The 22631-nt window shown below is 35.8% G+C and overlaps 1 protein-coding gene across 1 annotated transcript in view; it reads right to left on the bottom strand.

The window, feature by feature from the left end:
* Positions 1-5417: 5417 nt before the first annotated feature.
* The window catches only part of PCLO (piccolo presynaptic cytomatrix protein), a 311928-nt gene continuing 294714 nt past the window's right edge, over positions 5418-22631 (bottom strand). Inside the window, exons 24-26 of the mRNA XM_065743701.1 lie at positions 10447-10581; positions 9696-9841; positions 5418-5558 (exon numbers count right to left, since the gene is read on the bottom strand). Coding sequence (XP_065599773.1) covers positions 5418-5558; positions 9696-9841; positions 10447-10581 — 422 coding nt within the window. The remainder of the gene's footprint in view (positions 5559-9695; positions 9842-10446; positions 10582-22631) is intronic.

Raw genomic sequence — 22631 nt, forward strand, 5'->3', positions numbered from 1 at the left:
TCCTTCCCCTAGAGGAAAAAGCCAGAAAATATCTTCAGGGATTTTTAGATGTTTTCTTCTGCCTTCATCAGGAACTTAAAAGGGTGCAGAGGATGTATTTAAAATGTGCAGAGCTAGGCCACATTTTCAGTTCATCTTTTCTTCTCTGTATGGAGGCAAAACAGTATGTTCCTAAACTGTGCTGATGTCAGAACATTTATTTATTCTTTCTGCAGAATGGCACAGGTGAATGCAGGTGAACATAACCAAAGAGCTACATGCAGATTCTGGTTCTGACATGTTTGCAGAAAGGTTCTGAAGAACCAGTCATTCCTTATGTAAAAATGAAATGTGAGACATCAGTGGAGCTGCATATACCTGGAAAGTGAACTACTGCCAGAATAGGAAAGTCAGATAGTGTGCACAGCATTACAATTATACAACTATAGTCAGCAAATGGAAAATATTAAAATGCAAAATAGGGTCTTGTGTTAATTAGAGAAATGAAACCAAACCAGATATTTTAAACTTTTATTTGTCAGACTGAAGTAACAGTCTTTATACAGCACAATTTGCATAATTTCTCAAGATACATCCTGTATACAATCACAAAAACATGACATGGATTTATACATAAAGTGAAAACAGACAGATTTACAAGCATTTTTGTACAGTTCTCATACTGCTTTAGTTTCAGTTTTTACAACCTTTAGAACAAGTCTGTATTGTTTTCTCTGATGAATCTGGAAGCAAAATGAAAATTAAAATAAATTCAAAACCAAAATGAATATTAACAAACCACCATCTAGGCATGCAACATTCACTGTGGAAACATTACATTTCTCCAAGGACTAATTTTTTTTTTTTTTGTGATTTTGTGGGTATTTTTTGGTGTTTCAGGATTTTTTTAAACATTGGGTATGCTGCACACGTTGTCTGTAGCATGACAGCACACACGCTACTCAACCATTGTTGAGCACCTGAACACATCACTGAACATCGATAAGATACAATCAACTAAGGACACATTCACATGCTTGGATGTTAGATGGAGTTAATAATTTAAACTCAGTTTGTTTTACAAAAATGTGTACCTATTTACAGGGTAACAAATTAAGAAAAATGTCTTTCTCTCAAATCTTCTATTTTGAGTTATGGTTATCTATATATTATAACTTTTGTGATCATCAGTATATTTGCTTATTTATTTTCTTTAAGTAATAAAACAAAACATACAGAAAACATCAAAATGCTTATGATTTAAAGAGAGAGTATCCGGATTCATCTATTCCTTCTATTTTCCTTCTAAAGGCAACATGTATTCACAAAGAACGACAGATCCTGCATGCCAGGTGTACTGAAAATTCACAAGGCATGGAGGAATAGGGTTTAAATATAATGTAGATGGATACTTACACTAATTTTCCTCTCTGTTTCATTACCCTTATAAGTTACACTCAAACAAATGCAAATTTTCTCTGTTATTCACATAGGTATGTACATATCTAGATATATATGCAAATAATGGAATCTGGGACATTCAACATTGTAGCAATGAAAATAAAGTACTTAAAAATAGTGTCAGTTATGATTCAAATAATAATTTAAAAAAATACTATTAACATCTTTATGATATCTCCATGAAACTAAATCCTAATTAAATAATCTCTATTGGGCACACACTAGCTTACAATATAATAGATGTCTTATTTTTCTTCATCATCATCCTCAAAGAAAGGATCATTATCAGCTGGTTACCAGCTACCATATCCCACAACCATGCAGACACCCAGCATCAGAAAAATAACTCAGACATTTCCTAGGTCTTGATTTAAAGCCAGGTTAAGTCAAGAGAACAGTTATTTCTGACTTTAACTAGTTTGGATTGGGTTTTTGTTTATTCCACAACAGATGCATGCAGTGTAAAAATGTGGGTAATAAAGAAGCAGCACTCATTGCCCCTGGATACTATCCCTTTAAAGTGTAATGATAAAGAACTAGCTCAACATTCTTCATAGAAACTCTCTTGTCTATTTTAAACCTGGAAACAAACAAACAAACAAACAAACAAACAACGTGGTTAATTGCTGCTCATTGTATGAGTAATAATAATGACCACATTAGAAATCCCTGTCATTTGTAAACACACACACTGTGCTTTTGCTCATTTTTCAGCTTGTTTCCACTATACAAGGCCTTGAACAAAGAAGCAGCTTCAATCTCTGTCGACTCAGCAGATTTATGAATAAAAAAAATTAAATGCCTGTGCTATTGCCTACCTGCACCATGCATCTTTAAAGCAATTGTTGGAATGTGCAAACTCATTAATAAACAATCACTCAGAAATGATAAAAGCTGTTGTCATATCTAAGCATTTTTTGGCCAGATAACAGAAACAAAAACTAATGAGAAAAAAGTGAAAAAAATACACGAAGATATATACAAAAAAGTAAAAAAATACTAATAGTCCTTGTTTGATTATTTTTTAAAAAACATTGTCACAAGACAGTTTTTCTCAACTGCATTCATAAAGCAAGGAACAAAAAAAACAAGGAAAGAAAGCATTCAAATATGAATCTGTGTTGCATAGAGTGATTCCAGTACAACCTAGAAATTTGGTCAAAAAAAGGAACTTGGCACACTTTGGAAACATCCTTTGACCTCTGAATGATACTGCCTTGGAAAAGAGAGAGCGTGTGGGCCCAGGTCAGTCCCTGTCCTGCCCTGTAAAACACCTAAGGGGCCCCATCCTTGCTGCAGCTGGCCAAGGTTGGCCTCACTCCTGACAAACTCTGCTCTTTGCTTTTCATTATAGGAATCCAAAACTGCAATTTCAACATCCAGAAACAAGTTGTGTGTTGTTCAGAAAATCTAAGATGCTTCAATTAAACCAGTTGCTGACAGCTGATTAGCAGGCAAAGATAGTTGTTTCATACAGCCACAGCTATACCAACCAACACAACTATTTTATATAAATATTGGCCACATTTGTATACACTGTGAGAGCAAAGCACACCTGTCCTCTTTCTCAATTAAGAGTGATGATTACAGGCTTCCCAGGAGGACAGCCGGATAGCACTTGTTCCTGCTGGAAGTCTCCATAGCAACTACCAGCATGACTTGCTGTCTTTATAATAAATCTTAGCAAGAACACAATTACCAGAAGTTTGCACAAAATTGCACACCTCATGGCTTGTACTTTGCACAGTTATTGAAACTGGACTAATTTTTTTAATTATTATTTTTTTTAGGAAACAACAACCACAGCATAGCCATCAGGAATGCAAGATAACCCACTAAAAATAATCACAGATGTCAAATATATCCACATATTTTTTTTTTTGTTGTTGTTTGAAAGGTTTTTTTTTTTCTTTGAAATAATTATCCTCTTATAAAAACATACGTAACATCAAAACATACAGAATGTTTACAATAACTCTAGTGGACTTTTAAAATGTAAGAGAGGTGGGGTATACACATATTGGTGAAAGCATAGAATTCAATATTAAAAGCACACCTGCTACTTCCACTGTCAGTGGCACTGTGTTTATAAAATAGGATTTAGATTAGATCATTCTGCTTGCAAGTCAAGCAGGCTATCAGCAGGTTATCAAGAGCTTCATGGGAATTTCTCTGGTGCATATATCTTCAATATTTTCTGTGTTTCTTGTTGTATTTCTTTTCCACGCTGTTATTTTAAGTTGGTAAAGACAAATAAAAAACTCTATGTGGGAATTGTCACCAGTTTAACTGGCATGTGGTTTTGTAATGATCAGTCCAACTTCAGAATGAGCTGAGCTTTATTTTTCCCTTTATCTATTTTTTTAAAGTATGCATTATTTTCAAAAAACAATATTTTCAGTTAGTCTTGTATAACTCGTGGGAGTGTGCTACATAGAAATATATTCAGAAAAAAAATGAAGACGTTAAGTGATTTGTGAAATGTCCTTGTTTGTCAAGAAAAATTCAAGTTTGAAAGTTAGATCATTTTCTTTTTAAGTATGCAAATGTCATGAGGTGATATTTCAAGCGAAACTACTTTCTAATGAAACTGTGAAATATTAACTGACTTCTAGGGAACAGGAGAGTTAGTACCGCATTGACTCTTGTTTTAAAGAAGCTGTTTTTAAATAAAAGCTCTTCTTTTGCTTCAAAAATACTTTGGAGGGAAAATGCAAAACCCAGCCTAAACCATCTCATGCAGTAGTTGCTGCCCAAAGTGAGCTACCTGCTTGATTGCAGTCCCTGAATTGTTGACAGTCTTAAGTGTTGCAAGTTACCTTCCCATTTGTTTCTTTCATAACTCAATACTCAGCCATTCAACAGAGATAGCAAGATGATATTCTCAACTTCAATGCAACAGCCCCCAGGTGGGAGCTGTCCTGGTATCTCTTTCACTTAGGTTTCAGGTAATGTTGACAATGAGCCCTGCACTGAGCAGGGTGGTGGTAGCACACTGGGTTTACTACTCCAAAATGCCTATGGAATAGTCTACAGTTCATCGTCTCTGTACAGTTTTGGAATAAGACTGATTGTTAAAAAATAGAAGGACTAGCTGAAATAATTGTGTTAGTCCCAGTGCTTGTATCTCCTCTATTCCAAATTTTGTTAAAGCTGCTAAAAAGTAGAGTGAAGTACAGTGTCACTGAAATCAAAACAGCATTCTTTCTTCCTGTTATAGTGCATTTTACATACCGTCTTTTCTCTTTAAAACCACATCCCAAACTACAAATCATTAGTATAGTTTTATCCATTATATTCTAGGGCAGTGGTTTATGTCGACTGTTAACACACAGAAGCAAAATAAACAATTAGGTCTGATTCTCCACACCATAGTTTTTAAAAGGAAAAGAAAGAAGGAAAAAAGTAATGTAAAATAACATTACTGCTCTTGCATATGCCTTGCACTTTGTGTCAAGTGGCATAATATCACTACAACAAATTATCAGAGGTCCTACGGTGCAGAGGAACAAGTTTGCACATCTAATAAGTGAGATTTGGAAAGTCAGACACTCTAGGTGCTTTTGCATAAAATGATCTCCTTCTGGTCACACAGGAAACCAGACTGCACTTAACATCACACTGCCTCCAGCTGCAGCCAAGCTATGCATTAACACCTGCCTTCCAGCCTTCATTATTTTCTTCACAGTTACTCTCTTCACAAAGAGTCCAACAACACAGAGCCCTCATAGCAGTCTTCATTTCAAACAGCCTCACTTTAACTTCTGGGCCCAGCTTGTTGTTATTTTTTTACTTTGCTGTCTTTTGCAGCAAAACAAGTGTACTAGCCCTCATTTTAAGTGTGCTACATAGCCCAGAGACTGCTCTTTTCTACTTTGTATTCAGAAAGACTAGCTAAACACAATGATTTCAAACGATAGTCTTGGAGTGATGCTGTTTATAGCAAACTCTTTTGTGCCCTAAGGAGACAGCTCTGCTCAGTGTGTTTGTGTAGAGCTGACCAACAGTTTGTGCCAGTTTACTATTCTTTTCCTTAGATCCACTTTGTCAAGCCAGATGTAAGCTTCCCCAATCAATGTCTTTTTCATGAACTTCCCTCCATTGGAGACAAGCAGAATCTGGGAAAATAATAATAAGAGATAGTTATCAATGTGTATAATAAAATGTTCAATTTGCTGGCAAACCCAAAAGATTCACAGATATTGAGCTCTGTTTTCTGGTTTCGCAGGAAAGAAGCACTGACCATAACCCCTTGTTTAGGACCATCTTCTCCATAGAAAAAGCCCAGTGAAAACTGATCTTTTACCTTTGTTCTATTTTATTATCACAGTATGTAGCACCTAGAAGATGACAGTTTTGAACTTTAGTGAGTAAATTGTTCACCTGCTGTTTTACAAAGAAAAACACAAGGTCAAGTTTTATCTTAAAGTTTAAAGCTTTATGCAGCCAATGTACCAATTCTTCTAGTTTGTGGATGCTGAACAGTGTCTGATATATTAAAATAAACAAACAAACAAACCAAAAACAACCAAAACAACAACAAAAAACAACACTCAAAACAGACTGGTGTGTGAGAAATTCCAGAGTTCTGGCTTCTGATCTCAGCAAGAGGTAGTCCAACTTAAAAAGTTGACTGTGTCAGGAATCCCTGCTATGTCTCTGCTGAGAGCCAAAGTATTGATTATATAATGCCTCAGTCAACTCAGAGTAGGAAGGGAATGAATTAGACCAGGGAACTCATGTGAGCTCTGAAAGCAGAGTATTCAAGACTCTCCCTGATTTATCTTACAAGCATCATGTTTTCTAGCTAAGCAGTTTAGTGTCATGCAAGCAACAACTTCCTTCTCTACAGGATCTGATTCATTGTTTGGATTTATAGATCCATTCTAGATGTTTCTGGGAAGAATATATTTGATAATAGACATACTTCAAGGAAGGGGTGAGTTATAAGTCCACAATTGGATAATTTCTACAATATCTTAATTTTTGAATATCCAAATTAACAAGTTCAATACTAATTTATTTTTTTCTCAACTTTCTATGTTTTTGAGAAAGAGAATTTATGAAAAAATGCATTTCAGTGATTAGTAGGTTAGTAATCCAAGTCACTGAGCAGACCTCGGGCAATGAGTAAAGGATAACAGTAGGAGGCTGTCACCCTCCATGTGAAGCAGTAGGAGAGAATTAGGAGCTTTTTGTTTTTATTTCACAGATACACACAGCAGAAGAATGTCAGGACTCAAGAAAAGTTGTACCTCACTGAGATGTTGAAGGACACTGTACAATAATAGAAACCTAACAGAACTGTAGAAGAATTAGACTTTAGTAATCAAGAATGTTAACATTTCTACACTGTTTCCATTCTGATAATTATTTTGACAAAGTAAAAAATGCAGATTTTACAGTACAATGGAAATTCAATACATAGGGGGAAAAGAAATCTGCTATCATTTTCCTGGATGAATTTCCCATTTTTCTGGCAGTATTTCATACCAAATAAGGTACCTCCCTGGAGAGGCTGGACACCTCCATGTGTGTCAGTCAACAAATTTAAGGAGGGAGGAACTCAAACGAGTTGGCCAGAGCATGGAATTATTAGGGAATCCCAATTCACTCCTCAGAAAGCCTAGGGAAGAAGGCAGCCTAGTGGTTTCCTAGGTCACTTTCTTCTGAATAAATGGACAGCCCAAAGACTGGCAAGCAGAGCCAGAAGCTCTGATGAAAATATTCTTCTTTTTCAATTACACTCATATAGAACATTCTGAATTGCTAATTGCAGACTCAGATAGGAGACAGCTAGGGAACAAGGCAAAGGAGCCAGCTGTCCAGTGCTTTCCAAAGAAGTCCCAGGTGGGTTGCCAAGGAGCAGGGAAATCAGAAAAATGAGCTGTTAGGGGCTGAGATGAATGCCTGTCTGAAACTTGTCAAAATGTTTTCTTCAGAATATCTTGATTTTGTCACATCAACGTTTTTGGAACAGAAAAAATTCATGACAGAAATTTTCTGTATCTTCTGTCCTTAATCCTTCTCTCCAGTCCTACCAGCTGGATCCCTAGTAACTGTCTTCTCTAGTTTGTCTCTTCTCTCAGCCTTGTTTCTTCCCTTCTCCTGTCATTAAATTCCAGCCTTGTTATCCTGAATCAAATAGCCTCCATTCATATTTCTTTTTTCTTTCTTACTCTCGATATTCATGACCAGCCAAGCCTAGACTTTTTTTTTCCTTTATTTCTTAAACTCAATTATCCATAGTCACATTTTCATGGTTAATGTTTACTGGTTTTGCTTATTGCCCCATTGATTTTTGGAGTGCAGATCCTTGTCCTAACTTTTAACTTTAGTCAATTCCTTATTAGGTGCTTTCAATGACTAAAATGTTTGATTTCTTCTCCTCTCTGATCTAATTTTCCTTTACTATCTCCCTAATCCATTTCTGTTCCATACATCCTGTTTTGCTTTCCTTTTCTTCTTCTCAAATCTCTTTTGACATTGCCCATCTCTTTCCTCCTAAATGTTCATCACTCTTAAATTCAGCATCCAAATCAGCCATCTTCATACTTTCCAGTAGGAACAGATTGACTGACAGGAACAAGTATATGAAAACATATGTTCTGAGTCAGACCAAAGATCTCTCTAAGAAAGTGTTTTTCTTCCAAAGGTGCAGTGCTTGATGAATAGGATAAGAGTCATGCAGTGGTACATTGCTAAGATACCTACTACGTTCTACAGAATGTGAGTTCAAGAAAAGTTTAGATAACACTCTAAGAAATATGGTTTGATTTTTGGGTAGTTCTGTGTGGAGCCAGGAGTTACACTGGATGATCATTCCAATTCTGTGATCATTTTCTGATTCACAAGCAGTATGTTTGTGTAATAGCTTATGAGATATTTTTCCCATGAATTTATTAAATGATTTTATACAGATAAATTTTCCTAGAAATCATTTAGCATAAAAAATAGCTTATTGTAATAGACTTTGTAGGTTAGGCTCCAAATTACATGAAAAATAAACAATTTTTGTTTGTTTTAAACTTGCTACTTGTTAGTTTTACTTGTAATCCTGCAGTTGTGTGCTCAATGATGCAGGGAAAAAGATTTTCCATGCCAGTTACAAAAAGAGTCTGCTAAAGGAGAGACAGCCTTTTTTTTTTTTTTTTTTTTTTCCATTAGATGTAGTGTGCAGGACCAGATACATCACAATGTTTCTGATTTTACGTTGCTATGTCTCAGGCTGGCTGTTCCCATGGCTACTTCCCTTACTCCTTAACAACTTGATAGTTCATTTTCCCACACAACTACGTGGGTTCTTCCTTACTGTCCTCACTCCTTCAAACTGCCATTAGAGGGTAAGGTTTTTACAGGAATTTTAACTCTTAAATTTTGGGAAGATTTTATTGACCACATCAAATTTTCCCATGTAATATAGTTTTTGATAGATTTACTAAATCTGTTTAATCAATAAGGATATTAGGATGTCTTAACACAGGGAAAACTGTATCTATTATTGTTGCTTCCATTTTCTAAAAACCTTTCATATTGGCTTTAATTTTAATATTATAGCCAATAAGTTTAATGTAGGCATGTAGATTACTGATCTGATCTTATTCATCAAAACCTAGTAAACATGTTTATCTGTCATTCAGTTTTTAAAGCTATCTTCAGCAGACATTGGCACACTCAAGATTTCCTCCAGTTTGCTTTCAAGATTAGCATGCCCTGGAATTGTTCGTCATCACCACTGACTAGATGAACAAGAACTCATTTAGTTGTCTACTCATGCGAAACCAACTGAAAGTAGACAAAGTGAATTCTACCTCTCCAAAGAAGCATATCTGACCAAATCTGTCTAAATCAGCTATTCCTGAATTCCCATAAAAACAAACAAAAAAACCCAAAGAAACAAATAAATCATTTGATGTGCCACAGACCATACACAGAGAATAATATCTAAATTAGCATATTTAAGTTGGATGATACAATAAACCTTCCAAATATATTGAAAAATATTTTTTAAATATGTATAACTTCTCTAGAGGACTTTAAGAATAAGATAAGCCTTCAAATTTCAGAGTTGGTCTATAAATACTCTTCCTCAGTGGGAGGTTATGGATTAAGAAATCTTGGTGAGTGTCCTCTTTTTTAAATTACTTTGTAATTTTCTCTTTTCAGCAAACAAACAAGGTAGAAATTGATCTCAAGTGCCCGTAGAACAGCATGAAAAGCATATAAAATTAGATTTTGATAACATGTAAGATTACCTGAAGAGAATGTCCAGCAGGACTCAAGCTAAATCTAAATGTTTCATTGAATGAAGGCTCTCGGTCATGCCTGCATACCCTCGTTTTCTTCTTAATTACTCTCTTCTGGGTCGAGACATTGACAACATACAGTTTCACATACAGGTCTAGAGAAGAATAATTCAATAAGTTAAATACAGAAATTTTCAAATAATCATTGTTGCTAATAATTTCAATACATGGCTACATTGAGAAAAAAACAAGAGCACAGTACTGTACAGAGCCATGCTCTGTTCTCATTTGCATTGCGTAAAAAAGGGAATCACTCAACTAAATTCAAGGAAATTCCTTAGTGTTGATAACATTGTAATTAGAAGAAAAAAATATTTTACATCTTCACAAACATATAAAAATATTATTAGTAACATGCGTGTCTCATTTTTAATAAGCATTTTGTTACCAAAATAGAACTTTTTAATAGATCTTTTATAACCTTACAAGTTATGATGCAAAAAGATAATTAATTTTAAACAATCAGAAGTGCTTTAAAATAGGGATTAACTTATGAGAGTTAATTTGTTTCCAAAAAATATTTTCATTTTAATGAAAGTTATTAAAAGGAGGAAAGAACACTTCCTAAGTTATCCTATAGAATATGACATTCCTATTAGGAAGCAATTTCCTTTCCCAATTTAATGGTGTTGTTAAAAGATTTCAGATACATCTTACTTAATGTTTTCCAAATATCATGAAGCTCTTTTCTGTGACATACCTGGTAAATGATCTGGAGATTTAAATTTGTATGTGATATTTCTGCACTGAAGGATTTCTACTATCAGCTGTTCTCCATCTGTTTTCATTTCCTTTTTTAACGCAATCTTGATTTCACCCATAACTTGTGTTTTACCTGGAAATACAGGGAAAAAAAGAAAGAAAAAAAACATGAGCAGCTCAAATAAATAGAAAAGCAAAAGGCCAGCAGGCCGAGGGAGGTGATCCTTCCCTTCTACTCTGTCCTCATGAGGCCACATCTGGAGTGTTGTGTTAGGTTCCGGGCACACCAGTTCAAAAAGACAGGGATCCTCTATAGAGAGTCCAGTGGAGGGCGACAAAGATTATGAAGGGCCTGGAACATCTCATGTGTGAGAAAAGGCAGAGAGATCTGAGTGTGCTCAGACCGGGGAAGGCTAAGAGGGGATCTCATCACTGATTGTAAGTACCTAAAGAATGGCAGTCAAGTGGATAAGGCCAGGCTCTTTTCAGTGGTGTGCAGAGACAGGACAAGGAGCGAGGAGCAAAAGCTGCAACAGGGAAAGTTATATACAAACATGATAAAGAGTTTTTTTAAGGATGAGAGAGCTCTGAAACAGGCTGTCCAGAGAGGTTGTGGATTCTCCTTCTCTAGAGATATTAAAGAACTGCCTGGATGCTTTCCCGTGTGACCTACTGGCAGGAATCGCCTTTAGCAGAGGAGTTGGACTTGATGATGCCCATAGGTCTCTTCCAAGCACTACAATTCTTTGATCCTGTGATTATTTTTTTTTTATTTTATCATTTTAATGTTAGTGTTTCTCACTGTTTGTTTGTTTTGAGGTGGTGGTGATTTTTTGTTTTGTTTTTCAGAAGATATCAAAAGGTATCCAGGAATTTTAAGGATAATGTAATTCTGTGTCAAACACTTTCATTGTATAAATAGATTACATGCTTCAGCATGTACTTGCTTCAGAGAAGCTTTGTTTACAGAAGCAAAATTTAACTGAAAATCTTTACAAGGCATACGGTAGTCACTATATATCACCTTTTCAGAAGCTTTTAAACCAAAATACCAAAGTGATCTTATAAAACAAGCGAACAAACCAGAACAAAGTCCCACCAACAGTTAATAGGGCACTGAAAAGTAAGATTCTCAGAGGCAATGAATTAAGAAAAAAAAAACAAAAACACTTAAGCCTCATGGAGTCTTTATTACCTAATTTCTTGTGCCAACATGATGGAGACTTATTGTACTACCAGTAAATTCTACAAGCTGGTGCCAAGTGTAAGGAGCAAAGCAATTTTGCTGAAATTAAACAATTATGATGCAAATGGAGAACCTTCTCACTTAAAGTGTAGAAAGGTACCACACAGCTTTTTAAAGATTACCTACATGTATCACAAATGTATTACCAAAACTGAATAATCCCCCACTGAATAAGCCAGCTGTTGTTTAACAAATATTCATGAAAAACCACGCATTCTGTTGTTTTTCCCATTTACATTTTTTGGGGGGGATCATGAAGGAAAAATATAATTACAAATTATCACTACTACAATCTGGCCCTTCAAACCACTGCACAAACTGAAGCTGGAATATGATTTAGTTACAAACAATAGAAAGGTTGCATTGATTTCAGCTGAACCACTGCTTCACCCGTAGTCGATAAGATGGAATAGAACATGCTCAAAAGCAAGTGATTCTGTCTTTATATTTAATCTCCTGAAAACCCTGCTTGTATTTTTGAACATGCAGTACTGGGATTTTACTTTCTAGTGATTATGCAAAGGGAATGGAGCCTGCATCTTAATTTCTCCTACAGCATGCAATGAAATAGACTTAATACCAGTGTGATGACACACTGCACTAAAATAATTGGCTGCTTTAAAACACAGCAAAAATCCGAGGTCTCAGGAGAAATTCCTTTCATTGCCTGAAATTTTTCCTTTTTTTCACATTCTTTCACCTTATCTTTCTTTTTACAGATTTGTAACAATAGCTCAGATCTACACTGGTCAGTAGAACTGATTCTTTAAATAAAAAAGGCACACTGATGAGAAGTGTAAATATAGGTCTGCTCATGAGTTTTTGGTAGAGTTCACAGTTGGCCAAGAAGAGCATGAAAGTTCTTTGGATGACATGGCAGAAATGAAGCTGTTTGGTCTGTCATGTAATGGAATGACCTTGAGAACTGCACTGGTAGGAACAGCTAAAAATACAGTGCCCAGTGACAACTGTCTGCATTTTTTCTACAACTTTATTAAACATCAGTGATGGCTAATCTGTGAATATAATTAATTGTGGATATTTTGCTAATGTTTAGATGATGACAAATAAATGCTATCGTGCAACCTTGAAAGAAAGTAAGTACAATGAATAAGAAATCCATATCTTTCTAGGAAAAGACCAACATGGCTTTCTAAAACACTGGAATATGATTTGATATTTGAATACTATTGTTTACCTGAAGAAAGACAAATTTCAGATGGAACAGACATAAATTAGGAATACTGAATTGGCAAAGAACTACATAGTAAAGTATTAAGAAATTACCTTCAAATTCAATCAAGCAACTAAAGACTGAAAAAAAAAGATGCAGTTGCTTTCTACAGATGTATGGTGGAGTAAATATAGAAAGGGACTGCCAATATTCAATCTGATTTTGTATCATATTTACATTTTAAGTATATCTATCTATCTATCTATCTATCTATCTATCTATCTATCTATCTATCTATCTATCATCTATCTATCTATACATACATACATACATAGATATATAACTCAACCTTACTGAGGTACAGCATGAGGAAAACAGGCATGGATGTTAGCATTGTGTTCAATTTAGGAACGCAGTAGCAAATCAAATCTTAGAAGATATACCCATGACTAAACACTATAGTGATTATTTTGCATGGCAGCATATTTCTTTTTAGGGGACCAGACTTACTAAATCTCATTAACAATTAAAAGATGATGGTTATTTAACAAAATTGCTGTGAGGCATGTTGAGAAATTAAGGAATTTAGGTTTGCTATGGCAATGGAAAAGAAAGCTTTTACTCTTGCAGAACTATTATGTTCTGTGCTGTCAGAGGTTAATTAGTTGCTATTTGTCTTAAATGACTGCTGCTGTAAATCACAGGATGCATCATCTGCACTGCTGCTATCACTATTGAAGTTATCACGAAATTGTAAATTACATTTCAGTTTCCAAAGATTGATTACTATGGATTATGCTGCAATAGCATTCTTATCAGATGCCTGCTGACAACAAAAATTACCTTGACAGCAATAAAGATCTGTCTTTGGTTCATGCTATCAAGGCTCATTCAGCAGTACACTTAAGTGAGCAGGTAAATTTCACTGGACAACAGCATGAATTTTATCTTGTTCAATTGTCTGAAACAAGTCTCTGTCACAGTTGAGAGATAGGTAGGTTGGCTCCAGAACTACAGTCAGTCTCAGAAAGAGCAAATTGGTCCGTGTTTTAAGAAATCTCAGGAGCAAACTCCAACAATTTAGTATGGAAATCAAGGAATAAAGGTCAGATAATAGATCAAGGAGGGACATTATGTGGTAGTGCAAAAGTAAATTATGAGCTCACCACAACCTCCCTTCAGGTACTTGTAGAAAATGGTAAGGTTTCCCCTGAGCCTCCTCTGATTAGAACACTAAGTAGCATGGCATAAAATCTAAATAATCAAAAATGAGTTATTGAAAACTTTATTTAAAACAAACAAACAAACAGATATTTTACAGCTTTTGGGAACTAGTCAGTGTCATTAGAGAGAACCTAAAATCCATGCTGAGTTCTGTCTCCATAGCCCAGTTTCTTAGTGGTTTTCTGTGACCTTTATCTCTATGCCTGACATCAGAGATGGAGACATTAACAACTGCATCTCTAACTTAGAGGTGTTTGGATTTATTAACCAGGATGGAAATATTTTAGAGTCTTTGCTATTGTAAGCATAAACAGTACTTCAGTGAATGATCACTTATCCCATGACAGAACATCAAGACCTAGAAAAGCTGATAGGAACCTCTGCCACAATTGTGTTTCCCTCCACCCGTAATCTATAAACTCATACAGACATAATATTCTGTCTACCAAGGAATGCTGTTGTAGCAAGAATTGTTACTTCTCGATTCTTTTAGTACTATTTTGAGAGCCAGCAGACAGCTGTGCTTCAGCAAAACAAGATAACATTATCAGCTTCCCATAAATAATTCAAAATTACTGTGAATACTCAACATATATTGTTTTCATTTAGTGCTGGAGTTAAACAACTACAGCTGAAGGTAAAGAAGAAGGGTATTCACTGTCATTTTGAAAATAAATATGCCAAGAATCCTAAATAACAACCAAAGTCTTCCAGTAGTTGTTTATGCAAACCTTGCTATTTTTTTTTTTGGGGGGGGGGGCTTGTTTGCCTGTTTTGTTTGTTTGTTTGTTTGTTTATGTTAGCTAGTTATTTACTGTTTTTTTTCAGTGGCAACTATTTGTTTTCAAAATGTCTTATCCTCTTGCTGAGACAACATCTACTGGTGGAACTATTGTGAAATAATGATGGATGAGCTTTATAAACAATGTATACTAGTATTTCCAGACTCTGTTCTTTCTGTCCTTCTATTATCTCCCATTTCTTGTCTTTTGCCTTTCTCTCATATATTTCTTTCTCCCTTGAAAATTGTTACATTTTTATTCTGTAGACTTTTCACCTCTGTGTTCTCTACTGTAAGAAAAATCAAACATCTAATATAGTCTTAAATACTATTTCCTCCTGTCTTTCAAAACTTTTGGTAGATATGTTTGGATTTAATGGCATGGGACTGACTCAGTAAATACACTCTCCAACTCCCGAGAGAATGGCTACAGGCAGGTTCTTAAGTTTGTTGCTTCTCTTGCAATGAGATACTCAATCTGCCCTGCACGATGCTCTCAACAGGTCCCAGGACAAACTAAAGTGCAGACTGAAGCCACCTCTTTTTTCTCCTGCTCTAAACAGCAGTTGCAGCAGCTCATAATTCCTGGTATATGTTCAGTCTTCTCTCATTTGCCTACTTGAAAACTAGGTGCTAGTATACATGAAGGTCTCAGATGCTCTGACAAATTATCCCCTCCCTCACCTGATATGTGCAGGGATACTGTGTCAGGCAGTCAAACTCCTCTGGAATGAGGGCATAAATGTTATCAGGTCATCTCCTGGCAAACTGGTTCTCTGTGGGAACAAGGGATGCTCCACACTGGGAGCAGGAATGTACTAAGAGAGTTACTCTCCATTTCCCTTCCTTTTCTTACCCTGAAGACTTGAGCTGGTGTGGAACAGCCTGCATATTATGAAATGAGCAAAAAAGGTTAATATTTTCCTGTCTCCTCTGATGTGATGCACATGCAATCATGTAATGAGGGAGATAAGAAGAATTAAGAAACTTTGCTCCCAGCAAACACAATTTACAATTCTGTGGGCAGTGTGTATGTATGGCTTTAAGGCTCAGACATATGAACAAGCTGACAGATTTATGTTATGATTCCTAGGACTACCACCCATTCACACTGCCCACAAAAATTTGAATATGCTATTGCAGAAATTTAGCCTGCATTCCTAAAATTCTTAGTAAAATTAAACATACTCTTTGACAGAGAATATCGTTAAGACTTATTTTTTCAGATAAAGCACTTATGCAAAATACACTTTTGAAACAAAGACTTTACTTGATTAATTAATTTATTTATTCGTTTGTCTATTTATTTGCCTGATGAGGAGTGAAATCTTTCCCAGAAAAAATAATCTCTGTTCCATTTATTGTTCACCCCGTGTTTTTCTGTTTTATAGATGTGAAGAGACAGAAGTAATACTGTCTCTGAACTGATGGCATGTTTAAAAATTCTTGAAGTAATTTAAAAAAACAATGGGAAAATAACACCGATACTTTGCAAGTACTTAAGTAAAAACATAAAGAAAAGCTATAGATGTACAAGTCCAATTTCAACTGGATTTATTTCTCTTAGTTGGCAACCTAAAATGCTTTTGCAGAAGTTGGGTAAGTGTATAAGAAGTCAGCGAGGCAATAAAATTAAAAAAAGTGGACTATGAAAGAAAGCTTCTTTAGTGTCAGAACATCAGTAAATGGAACTACAGAATTAGAGAACAGAGATTTATCAAGAAAAGCTTTGTCATTTAAGTGAGAGAAGTACATGGTAACATTGAGGCATTTTAGTGGAAGTTAAATCCTAACTGTAAAAATCACATCTAACAAATTTAGATGATCAGAGGTGACTACAGAGATTGTTTTCAATTATGAAGATGAATACTGAGTACCTGAATTCGAATGAACAGTGGTAGAAGGAGAATTAAAATGGGTAGAAGGAAATCGAGAGTGATGCAGAACTAATTCCAACAGTCCATTCTACTATGTACCTCTGCTTATTTATACTTTTGCAAAAGAGAAGTCTTAAAAGAGAAAAGCTGATTGTTCTAATATTATCCCTGCAATTCATTTCAATACCAGAATTTCAGGAAACTCAGCTATGGTTTAGAATAATATATAAATGACAGAGTTAATCAGAAGGAATTTTAAATGACAAACTCTTCTTAAACATATCTTGGTATGGATAAATGCCTTTTGGAAGGTAACTTCCCTTTCTTCAGTGGTAAATGTGAGGTGAGGTGATAGCTTTGATTTAAAAACCTGATTTTTAGTCATTGAGCTAAAATAATCCAAATACACGTCTATAATTTTCCATAAGATCAGTGAGTTGAAGCCAAAATAATTGTCAGAATTAATCTATTTTAATTGAACTTCAACAATATGTGCAGGCTGGGTGTCAAAGGGAGAACTATGCAGCCTCATGTCTCAGGAAGAACTCCCTTTAGACACCTTTGTTCCCTTTCATTGTCACCATAAATAATTGTCTGAGCCTAAATATACATTCACAACAATCTTTTCACAATTTTAGCATCTTACACAAGGAGAAATATAATATACTGCATATTCAATTCCATAAAAGATGGCTTTCCATGGCATGTCAGAACTGTTGGTGACTTGTCCTAGATTTCCAATGGGAAAAAATTCAAACAGGGAAGAGAAGAGTTTAATGCCATGCATACAGAACAACCTGAACTGGGATTAATATAATGTGTTCTGAGTCTCTTCTATCAAAGCATTACTGTGAAGTAAATGTGCTAATGGGAGAAGAAATTTGCAAACTGTCATTAAAAATATGTATTTGACTGTTCAATAAATTATTTTGCACAGTACTATAAAATGTTCAGTTAAAGTGAGTGGAAGCTCGTTATCCATGTCAGTGGTTTTTATCTACATAAAAAGAGGGAAGATTTTGCTAGTTTGCTTAGGTTCTCATTTAAGTGATGGCAGACTTTAAACTATTTCCCATCTCCTCTGACAAATACAATTTCTTTTTATCATTTTTAGTCTTGAGATGCAAGTTTTTAAGAGTTTGGCATTGCAGTCTGAAATGACATAATCCCTCCTGAAACAAACTTCACTTTCTGTGCCAAAGCTTACACTTTCTCTGAATACACATATGAAGATGTGAATATCACAACAGATTTATTTATTCTTTATTCCTCCTTGACTTCATGGAATTAAATGTTCTAGCAACAAGAACAAGTAGAAAGCCCAGCAAATAGGTTAAAGTTAACTTGGTCTATACTACAAAATGATAAAAGTATAGTGGAAATCATCCGAGTGCTTTAAGATGAGTAAATGACTGAAGTTACACATGGAGTCCCATGGATGTTAGCAAGAGACAACAGAACATGTCCTCAAAAATTACATTAAAGAGCATCAGATAATTCTAAATCTAAACCAGAATATTAGATGGCAAAAAAAAAAAATCTAAAGAGAAAAGCTTAGACTGCCAATTTGTGTTTGTATACTTATTACGTCTGTGAATCCAAAGAGAAAACAGCCCTCTGAACAAAATATTTTGTAGGTAGGTTGTAAACAAACAACCGCCAACCTAAATTCTTGTGCTTGAAAAATATGGTAAGAATAACATATTCCCTAAGAACAGCAGCTAAAAATGGAACCTATGATGCTAAATTACTTGAAGATTTTATTTCTGTAAAGTAATGATCTTGTTGGGAAACATCACCTGCTGACCACCTGGGAAGCAGTATGAGATAAAGTTTATTTCTACAATTTCTGATACATTTCTAGGTCACCCAGACCATATAGGAACTTCCCCATATCTCTTCGCAGATAGCTTGTTAGGTGGTGATTTTTCAGTTCCCCTTAGTATCTTAGAGGTATTCATACAAAAACCTGGGTTGAAAAGGACCTCAAAGATCACCTATTTTCAACCCCCCTGCTGTGAGTAGGGTCGCCAATTACTAGAGCAGGCTGCCCAGGGCCACATCCAGCCTCCACAACCTCTCTGAGCAAACTGTTCCAGTGTGTCTTGACCCTCTGTGTAAAAAACTTCCTCCTAACAGCCAACCTAAATCTACTCTGTCTTAGTTGAAAACCATTCCCCCTTGTTCTATCACTATCCACCCATGTAAACAGTCATTCCCTCTCCTATTTATACACTCTCTTCAAGTACTGGATGGCTGCAATGAGGTCTCCCTAGAGTTTTTTCTTCTTCAAAGGTAAACAAGCCCTTCTTTCATAGGAGAAGTGCTCCAGCCCTCTGATCATCTTAGTGGCCCTCCTCTGGACCCGTTCCAAGAGCTCTGCATCTTCCTTGTGCTGGGTCCACAGGTCTGAATGCAGTACTCCAGATGGGGCCTCAGAAGAGCTGAGTAGAGTGGGACAATCACCTCCCTCTCCCTGCTGGCTACCCTATTTTTAATGCAGCCCAGGATGTAGTTGGCACTCCGGGCTGCCAGCACACACTGCTGGCTCATGCCCAGCTTCTCATCAACCAGAACCTCCAAGTCCTTCTCTGCAGGGCTGCTCTCAAAGAGTTCTTCCCCCAGTCTGTATGAATATCTGGGATTGCACCAGCGCCTTGCATTTGGCCTTGCTGAACCACATTAGGTTCACATGGGCCCATTTATCCATCCTATCCAGGTCCATCTGGATGGCTTTCCTTCCCTTCAGTGTATCAACTGCACCACTCAGCTTGGTGTTGTCTGCAAACTTGCTAAGGGTGTGCTTGATTCAATTGTCTATGTCACTGATAAAGATGTTGAAGAGCACTGGTCCCAAGACTGACCCCTGGGGGACACCACCAGTGATCAGCCTCCACCCAGACATAGAACCCTTTGGCTGCTACCAGTGAACCAGTTTATAATCCATCCAACAGTCCATCTTTCAAATCCATACCTCTCTAATTTAGAGAGATGGATGTGGTGAGGAACCATGTCAAAGGCTTTGCAGAAGTCCAGGTAGATGACATTAATATAAACTAATATAACAGAATGTTTTGATGCTTTCCCCCTCCCATAAATCCCACATCGAGGGGAATTTTACACAGCAAAAAGGTACTGGTCTATGTTTCGCATATTACACGTTTTTATTCCAGTTAGTTTGGATAGTGTCTCATTCCACATTTACTGCATAGAGAATAAGCACAGAGTCTGAACTTCTAATGCAGTGGAACAGGCTGTCTTATTTCACAGCTTGCCTAAGTCATTTATAGCACATAAAAAAATTACTTAACACATGGTGGCATATGTAACTCTATAAAGCTTTTTTTTTTTTTTTTTGAGAAGGAGGTGGAAGATGGCATTTGTATACACAAATATATCCATACACATACTCAAGCTAACGCAATATGTTAGCACTCTTTTCTGTTATAAACACAAATTAGGCACATTATCGTGGTAAGTAAAGGTGAAAATTTTTGTAAGAACCTGCCTATTCTTTCTCCACATCACGATTTCCAGATTCCCCCTCAGATTTATCCTGCAGTTCTTGGTCTCTTCAGTGAAATATGCTTAAAGTCTTGCTCATACCTCCCTGGAGCTGCACACTGGTGTGCACCGTCATGTGCACTGCACAGCCTGGGTACCAGAGCAGATGCTTCTACACTGACTGTTCGTGTGGAAGACAGGTAATGCTATTATATTAATAGTTTTTCTGTTGTGTGCTTACATTACCTGAAACAGTGGTTGCAGCCCACTGTAGAGATGCTATTTTTCTATTATTAAATAAGAATGATTTGTGAAATAATTGCTGCTAATAAAACTTTTAAGCATAAGAGTCTGAAAAATTGCATATTCAATATGATAGCAAGAGCTGTGATAATTCTAACATGGCTCACTGTACCAAACAAAGCTAATCTGTCTTCCGGGACTTCGAGAGTGTTTTGTACCTGGCTGCAGAGAACCTAAGAAATCTTAGCACAAAAAAAATAATACTTGTAATTACAACTGGGATTCAGCTATTTTCAGAATCTGGCCAGTGGAGCAAATGAGGGTTGATCCTTTCCATTAATAAGGATAAACATGGAATCAGCCCAATCTAAACTGGAAAAATCAAAATTTTGCTCAGAAAGGATGGACAGAAATTATATGCAGAGTGTTCCACAGTTTTACGAAGAATTCAGAGTACTACAGTCACTGGAGGATTGGTACCTGGAAGCAGTGTTTGCAGTAATGTGGAGCTGATTCCTAAAGTTATTAGCAGTTTGGAGAAATATCAGTTTAACTTTTCAGGTCTTCTCTAGATCCTTCTGTTAATTGTATACAACTCTTTCTAAACTTTGTTAACTTTCCATCTGAAGTCTTTATGGTCAAAAGTACTTTTCATTGAAATACACAGTTTATATCTGATCTAGTACTGAGAAGTTATAGCTGCAATGCTGATTCCCTCAAGCTAGTTATAATAGACATATACTAAAGATGTCATTTCATTGCACCATTGAGCTGATGTGTGCAGTTAAAATCAATGGAGATGCATCTTAATAATAATAATAATAATAATAATAATAATAATAATAATAATAATAATAATAATAATAATAATAATAATAATAATAAACCATAATCTGAAAACCTAGAGCAGAAGAAATACTATAGGGACAATACAGCATTTAAATAAATGTACTTATGGACCTTTGTGTTAAAGATTGCCATGATGAAAAAAAAAAAAGAGTGAAATTTGTCCCTATTTACAATGTTCATGAACTGGGAAGAAATCTGTTAAATAAATAGAATTATATATCATGTAAGAAACAATAACAAAGCTCAAGATGATTTGATAAGTCCAAGTGGACTAAATCGTTATATGAAAGAGCTCTTAATCTCTTATGGAGTAAAAATTCAAATTGTTTCTGAGTCTCTGAACATTCATGAAGAATGAGGGATATGGGGGAAGCCCTCATATTGAGTGAAAGCTGAAAATCAGGTATTTTAGAAAGACAGAGGAATCTAATTTCTCCAAATGGAAGAATGTGGTATTTTGATGTCAGAGATGCAAGTGGAAACCTTTTTTTTTTAGTGCAAGACCAAAATTTTCTTTTCAATACGATGACCAGAAACCTCCACAACCACATCTTAGGTGAGACACCCTATTTGGTGACACACACCAGAGGTAATCAATCCCTTGTTCTGAGCTATGGGAGTTTCTCCAGGGCAAAGGCTCTCAAGAATGTGATTGTTCACCTAAAATTGACAGCAATTCTACATGCAGTTTGTCCAGAAAACTATGAATCAGAAAATACACATATTAATATTTAAATATGTTTATCTGGCTTAGAAACTCCCCATAAACTTTATGAGGTCACTGAAGCAAATATCTATTTGCAGATAAAGTAAAAATCTTTCTAACATTAAAAATCATATTCTACTTCTGTATTTCTTTATGAATACATATCTTTATGTATTCAGTAATAATTATATAATTAACTGCACCCCCTTCTATAATGAGTACAAATGAATATCTCATAGCAAGCTGATGCTGCTAGAGCTACTGCAGATTTTGTTTTCTGTCAACGGTTTTAAAAGAGGAATTACTTTTTTCCTGTCTTCTGACACAGTCGTGAGACTGCTTTGTGAATAAATGACTCAGCCTTTCAACACATTGCATCCTGCAGTCATGAGTTTATCAGGAGTCTCTAAAATTTAATGCTGTTCTTCTGATTTCTGAAGTCTTGATCGTAATCTGACTGCACAAATTGATCCTCTACTTTAAGGAACTGAAAGACAACCCTTTCTATGCCAGGGTGGTTGGAACTAGATGATCTTTGATCTCCCTTCTAATCTAAGATGTTCTATGATTTTCCCTTGG

The sequence above is a fragment of the Cyrtonyx montezumae genome, unplaced genomic scaffold, assembly GCF_038088225.1.
Source record: "Cyrtonyx montezumae isolate F1298 unplaced genomic scaffold, pur_monq_1.0 scaffold_3, whole genome shotgun sequence".
NCBI classification, from domain to species: domain Eukaryota; kingdom Metazoa; phylum Chordata; class Aves; order Galliformes; family Odontophoridae; genus Cyrtonyx; species Cyrtonyx montezumae.